Source organism: Salvia hispanica, chromosome 2 (genome assembly GCF_023119035.1).
Source record: "Salvia hispanica cultivar TCC Black 2014 chromosome 2, UniMelb_Shisp_WGS_1.0, whole genome shotgun sequence".
NCBI classification, from domain to species: Eukaryota; Viridiplantae; Streptophyta; class Magnoliopsida; order Lamiales; family Lamiaceae; genus Salvia; species Salvia hispanica.
The window spans coordinates 31,497,115-31,517,972 of NC_062966.1; the positions used below are offsets into that span (position 1 = coordinate 31,497,115).

The window sequence follows — 20,858 nt, forward strand, 5'->3', positions numbered from 1 at the left end:
AAATTTTGTACGCTCAATTATCTATTTAATCTCTATTATTTGTAAAATATAGGAATACTATATAATAAACGTGCTAAAACTCAAATATATTAAATGTATCATCAAATATATTACAAATATCATTACTAGAATATTTTGCACTTCCAGTTTTTTTTTTTTGATGAACACGAACACCAGGTCCACTATTGTCATTACTCAATTCAACAACTACAATTTTGCTTTCATGTAAAGAAAATGAAGAAAATAAATATGGCCTACCAAATCAATGAGAACCCTTTTCACCAACCAAAATCGAGCAACAGCATTTAATTCAGAATCCAGATTCCAACCGTTACTCGTTTGATTGCTCGAATTAGGAAAAAATAGAATAAAATTTTGTACCTCTTGTTTTTTTTCAATTTTTTTTCAATAAGAGTTCAAACCAGCTGCAAGCCGACTGTTTTTTTGTCTGGGTGATGAATTTCGCGACTATTTCTTCATCTACTAGATTTGTTTGTTGCTTCACCAACCCGGAGTTGAGAAGTCAAGCTCATTCCCACCAAACTCTGTTGACGTATTCCAAAGACTATGATCGTTTTTCTCCTTAAAACTATCGCAATTTTTAAGCAGCTGGAGTGTTTACTCTAATGGATTCCGGCGCCTCCCGCCCTGCTGTGGTAATCGACAATGGCACCGGGTAAGTTGATGGATTCAATTAGTATTTGATTTACCCTATTGAGATTCCTGTGAATCTGTTTGATGAAATGCGTCAATGATGAGTCCAGCTTTGTTCAATGGTCTTTCCCCCTTTTTGAAATTGAGGCGAATCTGTTTGTTGAAATGCGTCAATGAGTCCAGTTGTGTTGACTTCGCTGAATATTCAATGAATCAATTTTTAAGCTCGTTGTTTTCGATCTGTAAAAGAATGCTGTGTTTTGATCGGATTTAGGTATACAAAAATGGGATTTGCTGGAAATGTGGAGCCGTGCTTTATAGTTCCGACTGTTGTTGCGTCAAACAACTCGTTCTTGAACCAGCCGCGGCTGAATTCGACCAAAAACAGCAATTGGATAGGACAGCACAATGCAGGGGTGATGGCGGATCTGGATTTCTATATAGGCGAAGAAGCGTTGTCTAGATCTAAATCTAGCAGCACTTACAATTTGAGCTATCCAATTAAGCAAGGCAAGGTGGATGATTGGGATTCAATGGAGAGGTTCTGGCAGCACTGTATATTCAACTATCTACGGTGCGATCCAGAGGATCACTATTTTTGTTTGACGGAGAGCGCCTTGACTGCACCGGAGAGTCGGGAGTACACCGGAGAGATCATGTTCGAGACATTTAATATTCCAGGGCTCTATATCGCGGTTCAGCCAGTGCTTGCTTTGGCTGCTGGATACACCACATCCAAGGTTGGTGCTAACTCTAGCAGTCTTGGAATAACGGAATTGGAATGCTTTTGTTTTTTTCTCGAAATTTAGGGATTGATTGTTTAGAAATAATAGTAACTTATTTAACATTGAGCTAGCATGTTAATATTTTCAACAATGGGAGTTGAAATTGTGCAAATTTTTTCCGTGATTTTCAGTGAAGTTTTGTGTGAGATGAATTAGTCTATGGTTGAGTTAAGCTAGATGCATCTATTGATTTCAAATCTTCGTTAATTGAGGATATCACTGGTCTGTGTAATGGCTGAACATGTGCAGAAAGTTTATATCTTTAAGTTATCAATATGAGTCATTGATTCAGTGACATATGCGATCTGAGGATAGTTCCAGTAAAGGGGGAAAATGATTGCCTAACAGTAATATTCAATCATCAATTTGGGAAGATTGGTGTTCTTCTTTTTTTCTTTTACAGATTGACTCCACATATGTAACCTACTTATTTGAGATTGAATAGTTAGTAACAACTAATGTCATTTTGACTGTCCACTGATAAAGCAAGACGAGCCATGTAGACAATAGGATGAACATTATTACCACACAACCGAGTAGTTGTTCGTGATTTCTTGTTTTTCTTACTTTTCAATACTTCGCTTAGTGTGAAATGACAGGAGTTGTAGTGGACGTGGGAGATGGGGCTACTCATGTGGTGCCTGTTGCAGATGGTTATGTTATCGGGAGCAGCATTAAGTCCATTCCAATTGCAGGGAAAGATGTAACTCGGTTCATCCAGCAGCTCATGAAAGTATGATTCTACACTGCTTTGTATTTACAATTGGTCAATCGTTTGCAAATAGTTGAAATACATGTATTTCCATGCTGGACTCGGAAATTTGTCGATTTGGATTGTACATCATTGAAGAGGGTTCGTAGAATATGATGAGAAGTATATGGTTTAGTTCGTGAAATCAAACAATATTTTTTCTTTGTCGTTCTTGTGAGATGATGTTGGTTGTGGTGTTCTTTTTATAAGGGGGGGTTGCAGTATTCTTAATTAAGATAAACTTTGCTCAGACTAGTAGTAGCCAACTATTATTTCTCAGATTCTCCATTTACTCCGTTTAGGAAAGGGGGGAGCATGTTCCACCTGAAGACTCCTTTGATGTAGCCCGGAGAGTGAAGGAAATGTATTGTTACACTTGTTCGGACATTGTCAAGGTATGGTCTAAAGAATACCAACTTCTTAATTAAGGATCTGTTGTTTATAATCTCTCAAAAAGCTCAAGAAAGTAGATGCAGTCAATCTCTTAAATACCAAGGCATAATTTGAAAAAAGTTCGATATTTTCTGTTACATAGATCGTAATAATTTGTATTATCTGTTTTCTTTGACAAGCCAGGAGTTCAATAAGCATGACAGAGAGCCTGCAAAATACATCAAGCAGTGGAGGGGTACCAAGCCGAAGACTGGGGCTCCGTATTCTTGTGATATAGGCTACGAAAGGTTCCTCGGTCCTGAGGTTTGCTTCGTTTACTCTTTTTATGTGTGTGTTTTATCCGAGCAGCACTATTTGTACTATTCTTTTTATCCCCTGTAAACTATCTATCATCTTACATAGTAATTCCCAAAATTCTATAATGAGCGTTTTTTCACCTCTTTGTATTGTTATTTCCACGTGTTAATGGTATAGAATATATCCAATGGTAATAACACAGAAACTTATGTTCTGTGGTTCGTGTTCAGGTCTTCTTTAACCCTGAAATCTACACTACTGATTTTACCACCCCTCTGCCTGATGTCATCGATAAATGTATTCAGTCAGCGCCAATAGATACAAGACGGGCATTGTATAAGGTACTACTATAAACTAGTTAAATAGCTCTAAACTTCCATCCTTAGGTTGCCTTTTTCAGTTTACTAGAGCTGATCTGCAATATTGTAGAACATCGTATTATCTGGAGGATCAACCATGTTCAAGGACTTCAACCGGAGGCTACAAAGGGATATAAAGAAGATTGTTGATGCCCGAGTTCTTGCATCTGATGCTAGGCTAGCTGGTGAAATAAAGGTAACAGCATTAGCTCTTTTCCTAACTTGATTGTTGACGATATTTTGTGATGCGCTATTTTGCTGAAGTTGAGTGCCACAAACTTTTTCTTACAGTCGCAACCTGTGGAAGTAAATGTTGTTAGCCACCCAATCCAGAGATATGCAGTTTGGTTTGGAGGCTCGGTACTTGCATCCACTCCTGAGTTTTTCACGGTAAGTTTTACTACCTACATATCCTCTCAAAGCTTAAGATCACTATACCCAAAAATATGTGGCATCATCATTACTATCTCAATAAAGGCTTCAATTTAGTTAGCTCAGAGTAGAATTCAAGAACTGCTGCCAGTTGATGACTTTGATCTCTATAAATTCGACAGCTATGATGTTAGATTACTGTCTTGTAGACTTCTTGTCTCTTTCTCTGTCAATCCTAAATTCTAAACCTTAATATCTTCCCCTCACACAGGCTTGCCATACGAAGGCCGAGTATGAGGAATGTGGAGCAAGCATATGCCGCACAAACCCAGTTTTCAAGGGAATGTATTGATTCATATACATGAAGATCAATCAAACTAGATTCTTGTAGCTGTGAAGAAGACAATTTTTCGGGTCAAAATCAAAATCACAAAGCCACCAGCGTCAGCACCATTTCATGTGTTCCTTACTGACCATCAGATTGCAGCAGCCCAATGCAGTTTCTTTTATGATTTCGAAAGGAAAATCTCGATGAAGACGACCCGTTCGTCTCACCTCTGCATCATGCTGGTTAGAAAGATGAATATACCATCTCTGGAGTTGATGAATTTCTTTACATTAGCTGAATTTTCGTGGCCATAGATATGTCCTTGTACATTTTCATCAAACCTTGTAACTTATTTCCAAAATATGTTGTGCACATTGAATATAGAATATTAAACCTCAAATTCAAATAGGATACACATATCTACTCTTTGAAAAAGAAATAATGAGTGGTCCTAAATTGCCTAAAATATTTGGATGATCCATCTTTCATGCCAAATATAGCAATGGTCTGGAAGAAATAACGCAACTTAGGCTATTTTGCATGCATGAATAGTCCGCAACCTCCGCCGCTCCTCCGCCCTATAAATGACCTCCTTCCTCCACCATTTCCACCACCGCAACTCACATCTCCACATACAAGCTGCGGTATTCTCTTTCAAAAATCACAAAAAAAATAAATAATAATAATAATAAAAGAAGAAAATACTAAAAATGGCAAAACAACAAATGATTGCCGTTGCCTTGATCATCTTCTTCGCAGCCGTGGGGATGCAAGCCACCGCCGAAGACCCCAACGTTCACGCCGCCGCAGCCAACCTAGGCCCCGCCGCCGCCGCCGCCGGAGTGGACCCTAACGCCGTGCTCGGAGCTCTCAACGAAGCAGCTGCCCCCGGAGGAGCCTTGAAGAACGCCCATTCCCCACCGGCAGCTGGCGGCTCGCATGCTACGGCCAGCGCCGCCGCTGCAGAGCATGGAACCAACGCCGCCGCAGCGACCGCAGTGGCCGCCGCCGCCGCTGTTGGATCCGTTTTCTTTTACTAAATAAGGGAGCGGTGTAATAAGTGGTTAATTTTCGTTTTACTTTATTTTTTATTCAGTGATCATTTTATATCTCTAGCTAAGTGATCATAGTGGATTATTTTTCTTTATTAGATACAGAAAATAGTGATTCTTTTCCTTTTTTAAAGGAGGACTTGATTTCCTTGTTATAATATTATGATGGATCTCATCATTAGTTTATTATCATTCTAAATCACAAAAAATAGGCATTAGTAATTAATAATGTATAAAAAATAAAATAATTATCACCCTACCAAATGAAATTTTTAAGACAAAAATTGCAAATATTTCGAATCATAATCTCTTAAAATTTTATTTTTTCAAAGACATTAAACATAGTCCAAAAAATACTATTTGTCTAAAAAACTAAACAATACTACAATTTAGAAAATGACACAATTATAGCAATTCATAATTAAATATATTTTTTAAATTGTTTTTTATGGGAAAAAATCTCATAATTTATGTATTTAAATAAAAATACATTAAAGTTCTAGAGAAAAAACAAAATATGTTGTAATTTGTCACCATTTTTGCTACGTGCGTGATAATATGCCAAGTGTTCCACATCAATTTTGATTTAGCCGGAAATGTTTATCGATTGAAAAATAAGAAAATCTCAAAGTTTATGTTTTGAATACAAATATTAAAGCTGAGAAGAAAAATAAATCAAAAAGTGTAAAAAGTCTGTATTTACAAGACAAATAGTAACCGTTACTGATATAATGCATCGAATTGATATCACCAAATTATAAGCAATACTTTTCATTTTAGTCGATACTTAAAAATTGTGGCGAAGTTCGAATTTTAAAGATACAGATGAATTATCACAAATGCAGCTTAAATTTGTTGTAATTAAATAATATTCTTGTAATTAATAACTTTAAAAAAAAATCATAAAAATAGTTGGATAAACACAATATTACAGTAATGCCACTGAAGTAAACTAGGGCACAGAACCTATATTCATAAATCTAAACCTTGGAGAAATTTCTGAAATCACTCTCCTTCCCTCCACTCTTCCTCTTTTCCCCATTTTCCTATTCGGATCTGCTTGAAGATCCGATCCGTTCGCCCGAACCCGCACAATGTCGCTGGCCTTCGACGAATTCGGCCGCCCCTTCTTCATCATACGGGAGCAGGAGCAGAAAACCAGATTGCGCGGCCTCGATGCTCAGAAGGCCAACATTTCCGCCGGCAAAGCGGTGGCGCGGATCCTCCGCACCTCCCTAGGCCCCAAGGGCATGGATAAAATGCTCCAGAGCCCCGACGGCGAGGTCACCATAAGTAAGCCCTCACTCTGTTTTGCTCCCTTTCCTTTTAATTGAACTCCTAGGGTTTTGGATTTAATATGTAGCATTGTGATAGCTTCGAGTAAAAACTATTCCTTGTTTTCTGCTTTTGATAGCTCCGTGCTAGATTTCTGCTTGATTTTTTCTGTGTAAATAATTGCTGCTTTTGATGTCAGCAAATGATGGTGCGACGATTTTGGAGCAGATGGATGTTGACAACCAGATTGCGAAGCTCATGGTTGAGTTGTCGCGGAGTCAGGACTATGAGATAGGGGATGGGACGACTGGAGTTGTTGTAATGGCAGGTTCGCTTCTAGAACAAGCTCAGAAGCTGTTGGAGCGTGGAATTCACCCAATTAGGGTTGCTGAGGGATATGAGCTGGCTTCGAAGATTGCCTTTGAGCATTTGGAGAGTATAGCGCATAAATTTGAATTTAGCAGCGCAGATGCGGAGCCTTTGATCCGGACTTGTATGACTACTTTATCCTCTAAGATGTAAGTGCTGATATGCCCTTCTTTGAAACTCATGCTATTATTTGAGTATATTGCATTTTCTTTGTTATCTTATTTTTAAAATTGGCAAGTTTTTAAAATTTTTGATGGGTACTGTGAACTCTAGTGGAGTGTTCATATCTTAGGAGATCCAGATCTGAGCTACAGTTTTCGATGTTCTTTTCATTGTGCATAGTGAGGAAGCTTAAGAACTTGTTTTGATGAGTTCTGCTAAAGCAATGTCTCTTTCCCTCTCTGCTGCTGCTTTTCAGAATGAAATTTTGTTCATTGTCTTTTTTATGCTCTTAGCATTATTAAGTTATTATTGTCTTGATCATGTGAAAATTTGCTTAATGGACTTTACATTCAATTGCTATTGGATTGTTAAGTTCCAAATACTAATATTCAGCCTGCTGATTTTGACTTGTTTTTGTATTGTAAAATATGCTCTGCAGAGTGAATAGGTGCAAGCGCAGTTTGGCTGAAATTGCAGTCAAAGCCGTGCTCGCTGTTGCAGATTTAGAGAGGAGGGATGTCAATCTTGACTTGATTAAAGTAGAAGGGAAAGTTGGCGGGAAGCTAGAGGATACAGAACTAATATATGGAATTGTTGTAGACAAAGATATGAGTCATCCCCAAATGCCAAAACAGATTGAGGATGCACATATTGCAATTTTGACTTGCCCCTTTGAGCCACCAAAGCCAAAGACTAAACATAAGGTCGATATTGATACTGTGGAAAAGTTCCAAACTTTACGTCAACAAGAGCAGAAGTACTTCGATGATATGGTTCAAAAATGCAAGGTGACTTTTTTATGTATGTTATATTGTTTGCTCATAATTGTTTTTTCTACAATCTTTGCAAAATTTGTGGCAACAATAAATCATGTCCATCCTTGTCATGGTTTGATCTATGTTTGGTATGTATGCTTGAAATCCATAGAAGTAAAGACTTTGGTGTAATTTAAAATCATCAATTTGTCACAGGATGTTGGGGCCACTCTGGTGATCTGCCAATGGGGTTTTGATGATGAGGCAAACCATCTGTTGATGCACAGGAATTTGCCTGCTGTCCGATGGGTTGGTGGTGTGGAGTTAGAGCTGATAGCCATAGCCACAGGTTTTTGGCAATCCTACAATTTATTGAATATTTTTTTACTTATGTTACTTTCTCTAGTTGGCACATCTTACAAAACATTTTCTCGACTTTGTTATTAGGTGGGAGAATTGTTCCCAGATTTCAGGAGTTAACAACAGAAAAGTTGGGCAAGGTAAGCTTGTACGTTGTCATACTTACATCTAAGAAACCATATGACCTAACTCTTTGATTACTCATGTCAGGCCGGTTTGGTTCGAGAAAAGGCTTTTGGCACCACTAAGGATCGGATGATATATATTGAACACTGTGCGAATTCAAGGGCCGTGACCATATTTATACGTGGTGGTAGGTATTCTTTCAAGTTCTACATTTTGATATGATTTTAAATCTATCAGAGGCAGTTGAGATTTTCCATGGTCGATTCACTTATTATTTTATGTTTTTACTTTGGGTTGTGTGCTCATGTCAAATGCTAGAACACGGATGCGGATTGATTCTTGTTTCCTGACAATGCTTTAGGTAATAAGATGATGATAGAGGAAACAAAACGTAGTATTCATGATGCCTTGTGCGTTGCTCGGAATCTCATCCGTAACAACTCCATAGTATATGGTGGTGGCTCAGCTGAGATTTCCTGCTCAATTGCTGTGGAAGCAGCAGCTGATAAGTACCCCGGAGTTGAGCAGGTCAGCCCACATCCTTCCCTCTTGAACCTTCAGTTTCCACTTTCAAGACATTTTTAGCATAACAATAATCTTCCAATTTTGCAGTATGCAATCAGAGCCTTTGCAGATGCCTTAGATGCTATCCCGATGGCACTGGCTGAAAACAGCGGCCTCCAACCTATAGAAACTCTATCCGCTGTCAAATCCCAGCAAATCAAGGTAATTTCACACCCGGCTTCTTGTCTCGCGCATTCCTTTCATCAGAATCAGATAATGACCGCCCTTTGCATCACTAGCTTTCTGTAAACACGAGTACTAACATGGACATGATCTTCAATGTGCAGGAAAACAACAGCTGCTGCGGTATCGACTGCAACGACGTTGGCACAAACGACATGCGTGAGCAGAACGTTTTTGAGACTCTGATCGGGAAACAGCAGCAGATTCTGCTTGCAACACAAGTTGTGAAGATGATTTTGAAGATTGATGATGTTATCTCACCTTCGGAGTATTGAATTTTTCTACATGATTTGCTTGAAATCTTAAATTTTGCTGTTATCAAATGCTGTCGATTTTAGGACCTGATTTCTTAGGTTTCTTGGGTTGTGGAATTGGTCGATTTTAGGACCTCGTTTTAACTTATGTGGAACTTTGGTTTTCTCTCTTTGAGATGGGCTTTATATATTTCTCTACACTTTTTCGTCTTCTTTATACAAAATTTTCTAAATTTAATCATATACTCCAGTCAAATTCAACAGGAATGCAGGAATCATGGAAATAATTCGTGAGCATTTTAATTTTTTGTAATATTCAGCCAACGATATGTTATTTGACCGTAAATTGAAATATTGCTAGGATACATTAGTAAATTGCAGGTAAGTTTTAGAGCGTTTGAAGTCAGTTTTACTTAGCAAAAATATGCAATTCAACTAGAAATCAAATATTATAACACTTCCTTGGTTCTGCCTATGTAAGATGTTTCTATTTGCCATTTGGCATAAGAAATTAGATAGTGATCTTTAGTGAATTGTAAATATTAATGTAAGAGAAAATAAAATAAAAGAAAAAGAGAGAATAAATTAGAAGAGATAACAAAATATATTAAGATAGAGAAATAAGCTCACTATTGTATAAATAAAAAAACGTGTCAATAAAAAACGTCTAGGTTTCCAGTGCATGTTTATGTAAGGAACCATTACTAGTAATTTCTTATTATTGTAGTATTACTAAAAATTTCATGCATCTTGATCATGATCTTTTTATTCAAATTAAGATTTTTTATTTTGGTGCTGATGCTATGACAAAAATATATGGAAAAAAATTCTTAATTATGATTTATAATAATCATCAAAGATGAGAATTTTGTACTTATCTCATCATTCCTTCCTTTTTAGCAAATTACCACATATGTGTCAGTCAGTTATGTAACGGCGTTTCAAACATAATTAAAACCTCTCATTTTTTCAACATTGTTTTATCCACGCGTTTTAAACCTATTGCAACATTAGTATATAAACGCCGAAAAGAGAGAGAATTTATTTTGTAGACCGGATCAGAATTCAACATCTCATGTGATTTATTTGGCAATTTGCCTCATATAAAAAGGCTGAACAATTTTAATCTGGTGATCAACTCTTAAAATTGCAGGCCAAATAAAATCATTCAGCTTTCAGCATGCATTTAAATTTACAAAAATGTAATTTCAACATGAATTAAATTATACAAAAAATGTAAAAATACAACCCTAACATTCACTACGCACAATAATATACACAGCACAATACATCAAAATAAAAACAAATCTCCAAACACAGAAACCAAAAACACATTAAAGATACTCCTCTACATTGAACAAAAGAGAAGCTTCACACGCTAGTAATAATGGTTAAAAAAGGCAATTTTTTCACCAATCTTAATAAGTTAAAAAAGAAATCTTGATGAGTCATTCTTAAAACTATTTACTGGTTTCAGACAAAGAGCTAACGAATTTCTAAAGGAGGTTAATTCTGCAGCTCCTAAATCCTACCCTTATTCACAATCACTGTTTCTATTTACACATACCAATAAACCATGAGATGAAACCATCATATATCTACAATGCAATGTTAATAATGAGATTAAAGGCAAAGGGCAGTACAGGCAGATTATAGTCAACTGAGGTCCACCTCGACGCGGTCCGGGTTCGCCCTCTCCGTCTGGTTCGCCGCGAGCTCGACCCCGAGCTGCCCCTTGTCACCCGCCCCAAACGCGTAGAGCTTGTCCGAGTCCGTGAGTGCGAATGTGTGCGCATTCCAGTATATCGAGTTCGTGAGGCTTACCTGCACGACCCTCTCCTTCACCTCCTTCAACGAGGTCACGAGCTCCGGGCTTAGCACGTTCGTGTGCCTGTTTCCCTGCAATCGAGCAAACGGACACGTTAGGTCACGGATTGAGACATCAACTGTGGAGAACCATTATTGATCCTCTTTAAGGAAAAAAAAAAGAGAGAGATCCTAATCAGTGTCTCGTCTCAACATGAGATGAGACACTGAGACACGGATTGGGACGGGATCAAACCTGCTCATCAGCAGCAGCGGTGTTGTGTCCAAGGCTCGAGGACTCTCCACACCCGAAAGAATAGACGTCCCCATCGTCCGAGACAACGAAGGTCGTGTAGTCCCCTGTTGCAACGTGTACGGCCTTGACATTGCTCAGTGCCTCGACTACTTTGGGAACTGATTCGCAGTCCTCGTTCCCGTGCCCCAAGCAACCGTACCGCCCCCATCCCCACGTGCATACCCTTCCATCCTTCCCGACCACTGCAGCGTGCCAAGCACCGGCAGCAACTACAACGGGCTGAAGATTCAACACTGCAAACTGTTGGATCAATCTCGGCTGCTTCTCATCCGTTCTAGTACCGTGCCCAAGCTTCCCACCTAGCCCACACCCGACAGAGTATACCGACCTAAAATCACGTACAAACGAGGCATGTCTGTTTTAGGGAACTCACAAAGCCAAAAACTCAACAAATTTGATGTTTAAATAAGGATAGTAGGGAACTCACATTCCACTAGGTTGACATGCCAAAGCAAGAAGGTAGCAATAGCCAGCTGCAATTTGAACCACAGGTATATTTTCGAGATCTCCCAACAACGGGCGAGGCTCAAGATCATTAGGTTCCATTTGATGGCCGAGTTTGCTCTCGTCTCCCCAAGAAAAGGTGTAAATCCTGCCTTCTCTAGACAACACGGCGGTGAAGAAGTTCCCAATAGCAGCTTGGACAACAAAGATATCTTTCAAAGATTCGACTAGCTGAGGCGTAGTCACTAACTTATTCCCTTGAGCCCCGTATTCGGCTTCACCAAAAGAATCTTTCCCAAAGGCATAGACGCGTCCTGCATCACTAATCAGCATTGTTCGTCCAGCCCCAGCCGCAGCATGAATAATGCGGATTCCTTGCAGAGATCTGCATCAAAACAAGTGTGCATTATCTATCAACTTTACCCTTTTGCAAAATCTAGGGTTCTCGTAAGGTTTAGAGAGGATATCCATATCCGACCTAATTAGGGAAGGGCGCGTCTCCTCAGTTGTGGTTCCATGCCCAAGCTGGCCGGAGCTGTTGGAACCGAATGAATACACGGCTCCTTTAGAGGTCACAGCGAGGCTGTGGCCAGGGCCGGCTATTGCCTGCGACTTCTCCCTCCTCGTACATGCTTCCCCTGCCAGCAAGTATCTCAAGACAAGCTTCCACGAGCCACCACAACTCTGCTTCAAGCATTGCTGCTGCTCTATGGTCATTGGCTTGAATATGGCCCTCTTCTGGCACATATCAAGAGCTGCAAGCTCAGCCAATGAGAGCTCGTGGTCAGGGGCGAAGTGCGCAGGCTGCCTAAAAAACGAACAAGTCGCCTGCAACAAGCATTATGAATTCAATCAGCGGTATCATCAACTCTAATGTCAATCAAGAATCCAACTTTGGGAAATGGCAAGTAAAACACACTTGCCTCGAGTTTGGCAAGATCTTGCGGGTCTAAATTGCAGGCGGACAGGAAATGCAGGACGATGGAGGGGTTAGCAGACAACGGGAACTCCCCTGGGGTTGCATTCCCAAAGCAATGTCGTTGCTGCCTCTGGTGTGCAACATGGGGAGGCGGAGCAAGGGGCGCGATTGCCTGCTCGGTGATGTTGTGGTACTGAACGCTCGATGCTCCACTAGCCGTGGCATCCATGGGCACCGCTCTATCGCTGCAGTGCCCTAACTAGGCAAGAATGGATAGTCTAACTACTGAAATATAACAAATTCACAACAAAATGTAAGCTTTTTTTTTCGATTTTTTCTACCGTTCTAACTAGGCAAGAACAGATAATCGAACTACTCAAAGATCACAAATTCACAACAAAATGTAAAATGTAGGAGATACAATAATCAGTACCTTTCTAGCTACTTGTTCACTGTTTTTAAAATCAACCCTGCATTACAAACACAGCTATGAATACACAATCAAGAATCAAATATATGCAACGAATGAAAAGTCAAAAGAGATGCTAAAGATGAAGAAAACAACACCAAAAGTCACAACTACCAATCACAGAGAGCTAAAGTGAGAAACACAAGCACCCATCAATGATCAAACCAGAATCAACAAAAAAACAATATGTGATCCAATGAGAAAAGGTAACAACCCAAATTAAAGCATCAAATCAAATGATATCCAACAAGCAAACACATTCAAACAAGCAACTATCTTCTCCACAAGAAAAAGAAAGGTGTAAGCGTAGATTGTACGTATACTAAAAATGAAGAATACTGTTGAATGAAGCATTCCCAAAACCACCACAGAATATCCCAACACACCAAAAGCACCCAAAAATACAAAGGAATTCTCACAAAAAGAGGGTTAATCTAAAAATCCCAGAAATGATTTGGCTGATGATCATGATTCTAAATGATCATCGCAATCCAACAAAACAAATTAACCTCACAAAATCCAGTCTTTCAACATCCGATCGCCCAAAAAAGTTAAATTTCCTTTACAAACTGAAGATCAAGTGGGATTTTATCACAAAAACCAACAAGGGGCAGTCTTGATTCTGCACATTGTTACACAAAAACAGATCAAGAGACAAAAGGGGTAAAAAAACCCAGAAAAGCAAAAGCTTTTCACATGCAATAGGCGCACAAGATTTCCCCAAAAACCCACTTATGAAAGACACATCAAAATTTCCGATCACAAAGCAACAGCCTTGAATTTGGGTTTCACAATGATCAAAAGGGAATTTTCAGGTGATTACTTGCGGTTGAATTTTTAGCCTCGCAGATGATTAAAAATTTGATCTTGATGATGGGATATTTGTGTAGAATTCTTCCTCTTCTTTGAGAAGGGTAAGAGAGAGAAAAGGAGGAGTTTTTGTTCGGAAAGAGATAGTATGTGTGTGACTGTGTGTGAGGTTATATAGAACGCCTTTATTTTCTCTATAAATCGGATGGAATGTATTGAAATTGAAGGGAACAGAAAGATATGAGGTGTCAACCCTGTTTTATTCTGTGGCTTCTGCTCACACTCACACGTTTTACTGCGTGAAAATTATACTGTTTACATGCAAAATGGTGAATTTCAGAAGAAGATAAAGAAATTTGGGTGTATCTAACTACAATCCCAAGATTTTGGGAGATTGAATTTATCCAAATCTAACAAATTCAAGAATTTACCAATGCTATCCTCTTAATAACGTTTTCACAATCTCACCTTATATGGAGTATTATAATTATCTCGTAGTATTGTGCAATTACGAAATATATCAAAAAATGAAATGAATGATTGTGTAATGGAGAATATCCTTTCTATATCTCAAGGGTGAAATTGTCATTTACTATGCATTACTTAATCCAAGATTGTATAATTTGAGGTGTGACCTCAAATTGCGATTCCCAATCATATCTAAAAGATTAATATATGATAATATAACAAAGATGAGGATAGTGGAAACCTATTATTTCTATGTTAGAAATGAGAACCAATTATAGTTGCTCACATATAAATGTAGCGTATATGTTTATTATTATCTTAAATTTGCTATAAATTTATAGTAATTAACTAGTAAATAGAATAATACACTTCAATAAAATGAAGGAAGAGTGATTGTAAAGTTTTGTGGTATATAGCTTGTTTATTAGAAAAGCAAGAACTCAACATCCACATTTCATAAAATTTCAAGGTTTTGAAATAGCAAATCATTCGAATATATATACCCAAATAAGAAACAAAATCCTTATTTAAAACAATATTGATTTATAATCAACGATAAAAGTGTCACCATGAGAGGGAGCTCAGTTGATCCAATTGATTTGGATTATCATAATTATTTTATTTAATAGGAACAAAAATATGTATATAAAATGTAGGTCATGGCTATCTATTGGCCTAATTTCCCCACTTTTGGACTTATTGCTATCGTATTAAAATAAACCAGTGATATTAAATGTGTGTGACAAGGGACCATAGGATTGAGTCAATTTCTTCATCCATTATTGGGAGCTTTGCCCAATTAAATATTGGTGGCATATTATCTCAATTGGCACGTCATGTTTGATTCATAACTACTGGGCATTATATATTATTCCGATAAGGGAATGTGATATTATTTGGTCTAAATTTGTCAAGTGCTGTAAATTTGTGAAGCAACTATTTTTTTTATTGCAATATATGTATCTATATAAATACTCTCTCCATGTATATGCGCACAAAGTTAGTTTCATAAATACAAGTATCATCTTAATAAATAGCAATATGGCAAAAATGTGAGGAGAGATGCTAATAAGCTGGTGGCTAGATTGCTTTTGTAGTGGTGGTGGTGGTCTTTTTCATTTTTCACAAATTATGTAAACACCTAAAGAGATCAAAATACATGGTCTTGTTGAATATATTTGGAAAGTCCAAATGTTATTAAAAATAATGTGCAATCTGAGAGAGAAATAGCATATAAAGAACTCCCATCACTAATATACTCCATTATGTATTCGACATGATAGAGAAAAGGGCCATCCCATAGGTGGGGTGGGAATGAATAAAAAAAGAAATTGATGGAGTATATTTTTGGTGAATGACGAAAATAGGAAATTGTGATACCCTATTACTGAGCGGATGGCATATTTATAACACAATCTATACAGCATCTAATAATAGAGACTTTGGGTAAATACGATCGAATTATGATGCAAATTAGTAAAATATGTGAAAAAAGATAAAAAATTACTTTGAAGTAGTGTTAGTTGATAATAAGAATCATATAATTAATAGTGTAAATTAAGGTGTAAATTTTTTAAAATAAAAAAGTAGACTAATTTTCGGAAACAGACCAAGTTAATAAAAGAGGATAATTTTTGGAACGAAAGGAATACATAGAAAACCAAAATAATATGTTTGAGTTCATATATTATAGGGCATTTTCCCTCTTGAACTTTGACCATTTACTAATTTATTTTTTTCTCTACTAAATAGCGTAATCTGTTATTGAATACTTGAATAGTTGGTAATTGAAAATTTAAAAAGGGAAGGGGAATTGCATAATCGATGCTTCGTTCTACTTTTTAACTAAGCTTTTTTATTATACAATTCCTAAAATGTGTGATAAATTATTCATATAATATCACGATTTAATCCACTTGAGAATATCAAGGTTTAATAATCCTGACACGGTTGGATTCATGCACTTGATGGAAATAATGTGTATATATATGTATATAGTAGAGAGTTTGTATTAAAATGACAACCCCTCTTAAAGTGATACCGTGACATTACTTATATAATAATATTATAAACGCTACACAACAATATTATAAATGCTAAACAGCAATCTATATATTGTTGTATAACGTGTTGGATATTGCTGGCCAAGAAAAATATTACTGGCCATCTTTTTCAGATGTTTTTTACCACGTGGCAGCTTATTATTCGTCCATGTGTATAAATGATTGGCTAGGAATGGTGGTATGATGTTATTTTAAGAGGTGGTGGCACCCTAACACTTCCCTACAGTAGAGTCTTTATTAAATTACATATATATTTATAGATATTAATTGAAGAGGTATTTACACTCAATCCGCATGTTTTTTGCTGGCCACGATGCCCAATTCAATGTTTTCAAACTGTGATTCAATTTAATGCGTCTTGATATATAATATAGTAGAATGTATTTAATTTACCCATTAAAATCTATTTTGTTTGTCAATCAAGCAAATAAACACAAGCAATCATTTATATTAAAGAAAAAAAATATTGTTTTACCCAACTTAACAAATATTAAGATTCCTGACATTACTTGCAACAGTAATACTCTATGACCTACAATGCACTAAAAAATGTATATGACCTAATCACCCACCATACCTTAGTTATAACTAATATAGTATTTAAATAATTAAGACGAATGTCATGAGTCCTACTAAGATGTTACCACCACTTGTCCACTTAAATGAATTTCTTTTGTTTTTACTCCCTCCGCGCTATTTAAACTCAATTTCATTTTTTAGATGTTCCATTTAAAATGACATTTTTTTAAAATATAAATTTTATTAATCTCTCTACTCAATTCATTTATATAAAATATTCATGCTAAAAATGAAATGTTTCATTTTGTTTGGCACATAGGGGTGTTAGAATGTACATATATGTCAACATAGTCCATACCAAATGTCAACATAATGGTACAATCGTCCATACACTTGCTACTATATAGATGTCCTGCGTTTAAATATACTAGTACTCCTTAGTACATTTCTATGTATGTTCTAAGGGCATCCGCATCCCTGTCTCTTATCCGTTTCTTAACCGTCTTATTTCTTCACTATTTATGGGCCCCACTGTACTTTTCACCTCATCTCTTAACTAAGAGACATCACCTGCATCCCTCCATCTCTTAACCATCTCATCCCTTAACTATTCATTCAATTTTATTTTTAATTTTTATTTCCAACAAATTCAATTGATATTTCATTGAAATATTAAATTAATACTAATAATTCATTAAATCATTAAACACCACAAAAATTACAACATCCGAAAATACGAAAAATACATAATTGAAATCCTATGGAGTATTTTTAATTTTAATTTAAATTTTTTAATTTTCAATTTTTATTACAATAATGAAAAATACAAAAATTAAAAATTACAATATTTTAATTTATTTTATTTTCGAATTTTCCTGATTTTTTTTTAAAAAATAAAATTAAAAATTTAAACGGATATAAACGACGCACACTCGCGGGCCGACGAGTGGGCGTCACGCACGAACCGGAGCACGCCACGTCGCCAAGGCGCGTGTCTCGCCAGCTCGAGGCCGGCCTCTTCGGGACGCGTCACGCGGCGAGATGGCTTGTCTCTTCGAGACGAGATGCATGCCGTATCGCCGTCTCGATGCTGTCTCATCTCGTCGAGACGAGATAGACGAGATAGAGACCGCATCGAGACGCGATGCGGATGCCCTGATTTTACATTTTTACATAGATGTTAAAATAATGATTCATCGGTTAAAAAACTGAAACACCGAAAAAGTGTTGGTTCAAATTTTGTTTTTCTAAGTGAATGAAAATCCGTAATGAAAAAGGGAAAGTAACAAGGTTTGTAGCTTTCATTTTGTTGACAATTACTATATGGTTGTAGTGGATATCATAACTTATAGTACTGGTCTTCATGATGCTTATAAGAAACATGCATATGTTGAATAAAAAATACTCCTAATTAGTATGCTAGCTTTTACTTATACGACAAGCTATTGTTAACATCTTATACACTACCCCTCACTCTAACCTTTTTATGTTTGACTTTTCAAAATTCTTTATTTTTGATATGTACGTCCATTAAGTTTGGGCATGAATTTTATGAAATTGTATAAAGGCATTGGTGGAATATATGTCCTATATTTCTAATTATTTTAATTAATTAAATATTAGATACCTTATCTAAAATAATTAAAATGAGTGGACCTACAATAAATTAGAACTTTTGATTGGGGGAGAGAGTAGCATCCAAACACCAACAATATTGGACAAGTTTTATTAATAAAATTTAGAAATATTTTAATTGCTCCATTTATTAAAAGGGTTCTATACTTCTATTTATCGATGTACTCGTATATCATGTAATTACTAATAAGTAATAATCTACTAAAGTAGCCCAAAACGTTTTAAAACATTAATTATACGTAGAGGGAGCCCAACCAAAGGCCCAATGAAATTACAGACACTCAAATAGTAACTATTGATAATTACAGAAACGTGAATTGGGCTTTTGGAAATCGGGATAAAGGATCTCAAAATCATGGGCTAAATATCATACATAAGCCTAGTACTTTCTCCGTCCACTATTAAATACTACTCTCTCTGTCCCAGCTAAGATGACACATAATTTTTTCGCACTTTTTTTGAAAAAATAATGATAAATAGTTAAAATAGAGAAAAAATAAAGTAAGTTAGAGAATATTATAGAAGACACTATCTTCTATATTATCATCTTTTTTACTTTATTTTCTCTTCACTTTAACTATTTATTAGTATCATTTTTTTTCAAAACACGTGAAAAAAGGAACGTTTTTTTCAAAACATGTGAAAAAAGGAACGTGTCATTTTAGCTGGGACGGAGGGAGTAGTATCCTATTTTTTCTTTTTCACCGATCCATCAATAAACATTTCATTTAACTTTTACTCCCTAATTCTAGCGAGTGAACCTCACATTCCGCTAACTTATTACATCCACATTTTATTACTAAAATTTTTAATAGAAATATATATTTCATGTTCCAATAACATTTTTATCTTCATTTTTTTATAAAGTCAAATGATTTCTTAAGTCCGAACCAGTAAAAAATGAGACATTTATGACCGGACAAAGGGACTGTACAAACTACTATTGTGAATACTTTCAACATCCGATTCCACTAAATATCACAAAAAAACACTATATACCTAATTATGAAAGAATATGAGAAGAAAGTTTGTGATAAGAAAATGGAAGTGGGACATTCCACATGAGGTCCAAATCTCACCCACCAATCACACCCTCAAGATAAGAAAACAATCCAAAATCCTAACTCCCATTGGTTCCCAAATATTTCTACCCATTTTCCCTTATTTTCACATTCCAAAACTTTAATTACACTAATTTCTTGATCACCCATATTCACCCCCAAAAACACACACACACACAATGGCAGCCACAATGGCCACAACCATGGCACTCCTCAACCCCAAATGCTTCACTCCCACCACCGCCATCAAGCCCACAAAGCCCCTCCTCTCCCTCCCCAAATTCCTCACCCCCGCCTCCGCCCCGGCCGTGGCGGGAACCGTCTTCGCGGCCCTGTCGGGCGCAGAGCCGGCCTTGGCGGCCCAGCAGCTGGCGGAGATCGCGGAGGGGGACAACCGCGGCATCGCCCTCCTGATCCCCATCATCCCGGCGATCCTGTGGGTGCTCTACAACATCCTGCAGCCGGCGCTCAACCAGATCAACAAGATGAGGGTCACCAAGGGCCTCATCGCCGGCCTCGGCGGTGGCCTAGCGGCGGCGGGGCTCCTCCATCCGCAAGAGGCGGCTGCCGCGGCGGAGGCGGCGGCGGACAACAGGGGGCAGCTGCTGCTGTTTGTGGTGGCGCCGGCGATTGGGTGGGTGCTTTACAACATCTTGCAGCCTGCTTTGAACCAGATTAACAGGATGAGATCGGATTGAGTAAAAAGGATGTGTGTAATTATATGAAATCTTCTTCTCTTTTTCATGTGCATGTGATTGTATTATTCCTAATAATAGAAACTCTTTCTGGCACAATTTTCTTCATCTTGATTTTGTTAGGGTTTAATTTGTTAGGACTTTGAACTGCAAATGGATAATTTGTTAATTTGAATGTATTGTTGTAAGGTTCTTGGCCTCGTGGGCCCACAAGATTTTGTCTTTAAAAATCATGGGCTTTAAGAGCACTCCCAATTCTCTCCCTAAAAACTCCCTTATTTCTCCCTAACTCCTGCCACATCAGCGCCACATCAGCACCAAAATTTATCCCCAGTTTTTAGCCAACTTTCTGCTCCAATGGTTTCTCCCTTATTTCTCCCTTATTTCTCCCTAACTCAACATTTCATTTTTACATCATCATTTTTAATATTATTTAATTTTCCCTACAAATGTGTTTAATAAATAGATTTATAAATGAACAATTCGTCGTTGTATTAATCATTGGAAAATATAATACAACGAGAAAAAAAAAACTACAAATAAAAAACCATAAAAAACAAGGATTTAAAAAACTAAGAGGGAGAAGCGTCCGACGAGAGGTCCATCTTGATCTT

At 37.1% G+C, this 20,858-nt stretch overlaps 4 protein-coding genes across 4 annotated transcripts; 3 read left to right on the plus strand and 1 right to left on the minus strand.

Moving 5' to 3' along the window:
• Positions 1-195: 195 nt before the first annotated feature.
• On the plus strand, positions 196-4,356 carry LOC125208287 (actin-related protein 3-like). Its single transcript, XM_048107866.1, has 9 exons — positions 196-676; positions 929-1,394; positions 2,026-2,172; positions 2,493-2,585; positions 2,767-2,886; positions 3,111-3,221; positions 3,310-3,435; positions 3,531-3,629; positions 3,883-4,356. Exons 1-9 carry the CDS (start codon positions 627-629, stop codon positions 3,961-3,963), a joined length of 1,293 nt encoding a protein of 430 aa, XP_047963823.1. The 5' UTR covers positions 196-626; the 3' UTR covers positions 3,964-4,356.
• A 1,624-nt stretch (positions 4,357-5,980) lies between these two features.
• Positions 5,981-9,239, plus strand: LOC125207961 (T-complex protein 1 subunit epsilon-like). Its single transcript, XM_048107485.1, has 9 exons — positions 5,981-6,284; positions 6,466-6,784; positions 7,237-7,585; positions 7,769-7,901; positions 8,000-8,052; positions 8,123-8,225; positions 8,400-8,566; positions 8,651-8,764; positions 8,890-9,239. The coding sequence occupies exons 1-9, from the start codon at positions 6,086-6,088 to the stop codon at positions 9,058-9,060; spliced, it is 1,608 nt and encodes a 535-aa protein (XP_047963442.1). The 5' UTR covers positions 5,981-6,085; the 3' UTR covers positions 9,061-9,239.
• A 1,185-nt stretch (positions 9,240-10,424) lies between these two features.
• On the minus strand, positions 10,425-14,004 carry LOC125207962 (ultraviolet-B receptor UVR8). Its single transcript, XM_048107486.1, has 7 exons — positions 13,817-14,004; positions 12,958-12,994; positions 12,529-12,809; positions 12,084-12,433; positions 11,589-11,990; positions 11,102-11,489; positions 10,425-10,938 (listed from the first exon to the last, which is right to left on the minus strand). Exons 3-7 carry the CDS (start codon positions 12,751-12,753, stop codon positions 10,696-10,698), a joined length of 1,608 nt encoding a protein of 535 aa, XP_047963443.1. The 5' UTR covers positions 12,754-12,809; positions 12,958-12,994; positions 13,817-14,004; the 3' UTR covers positions 10,425-10,695.
• A 5,661-nt stretch (positions 14,005-19,665) lies between these two features.
• On the plus strand, positions 19,666-20,340 carry LOC125204271 (photosystem II core complex proteins psbY, chloroplastic). Its single transcript, XM_048102872.1, has one exon. The coding sequence runs from the start codon at positions 19,729-19,731 to the stop codon at positions 20,245-20,247; it is 519 nt and encodes a 172-aa protein (XP_047958829.1). The 5' UTR covers positions 19,666-19,728; the 3' UTR covers positions 20,248-20,340.
• The last annotated feature ends 518 nt before the right edge of the window (positions 20,341-20,858 follow it).

Bases quoted from the DNA above. Each gene is read 5' to 3' on its own strand.
- LOC125207962 (XM_048107486.1), bottom strand. From the start codon at position 12,753: ATGGATGCCACGGCTAGTGGAGCATCGAGCGTTCAGTACCACAACATC. The intron at 11,991-12,083 runs GTCGGATATGGA...GTTTTGATGCAG, and splicing joins ACGCGCCCTTCCCTAATTAG to ATCTCTGCAAGGAATCCGCA. The intron at 10,939-11,101 runs GTTTGATCCCGT...GCTCGATTGCAG, and splicing joins CCGCTGCTGCTGATGAGCAG to GGAAACAGGCACACGAACGT.
- LOC125208287 (XM_048107866.1), top strand. From the start codon at position 627: ATGGATTCCGGCGCCTCCCGCCCTGCTGTGGTAATCGACAATGGCACC. The intron at 2,586-2,766 runs GTATGGTCTAAA...TTGACAAGCCAG, and splicing joins CTTGTTCGGACATTGTCAAG to GAGTTCAATAAGCATGACAG. The intron at 3,630-3,882 runs GTAAGTTTTACT...CCCCTCACACAG, and splicing joins CCACTCCTGAGTTTTTCACG to GCTTGCCATACGAAGGCCGA.
- LOC125204271 (XM_048102872.1), top strand. From the start codon at position 19,729: ATGGCAGCCACAATGGCCACAACCATGGCACTCCTCAACCCCAAATGC.
- LOC125207961 (XM_048107485.1), top strand. From the start codon at position 6,086: ATGTCGCTGGCCTTCGACGAATTCGGCCGCCCCTTCTTCATCATACGG. The intron at 6,785-7,236 runs GTAAGTGCTGAT...TATGCTCTGCAG, and splicing joins ACTACTTTATCCTCTAAGAT to AGTGAATAGGTGCAAGCGCA. The intron at 7,586-7,768 runs GTGACTTTTTTA...AATTTGTCACAG, and splicing joins ATATGGTTCAAAAATGCAAG to GATGTTGGGGCCACTCTGGT.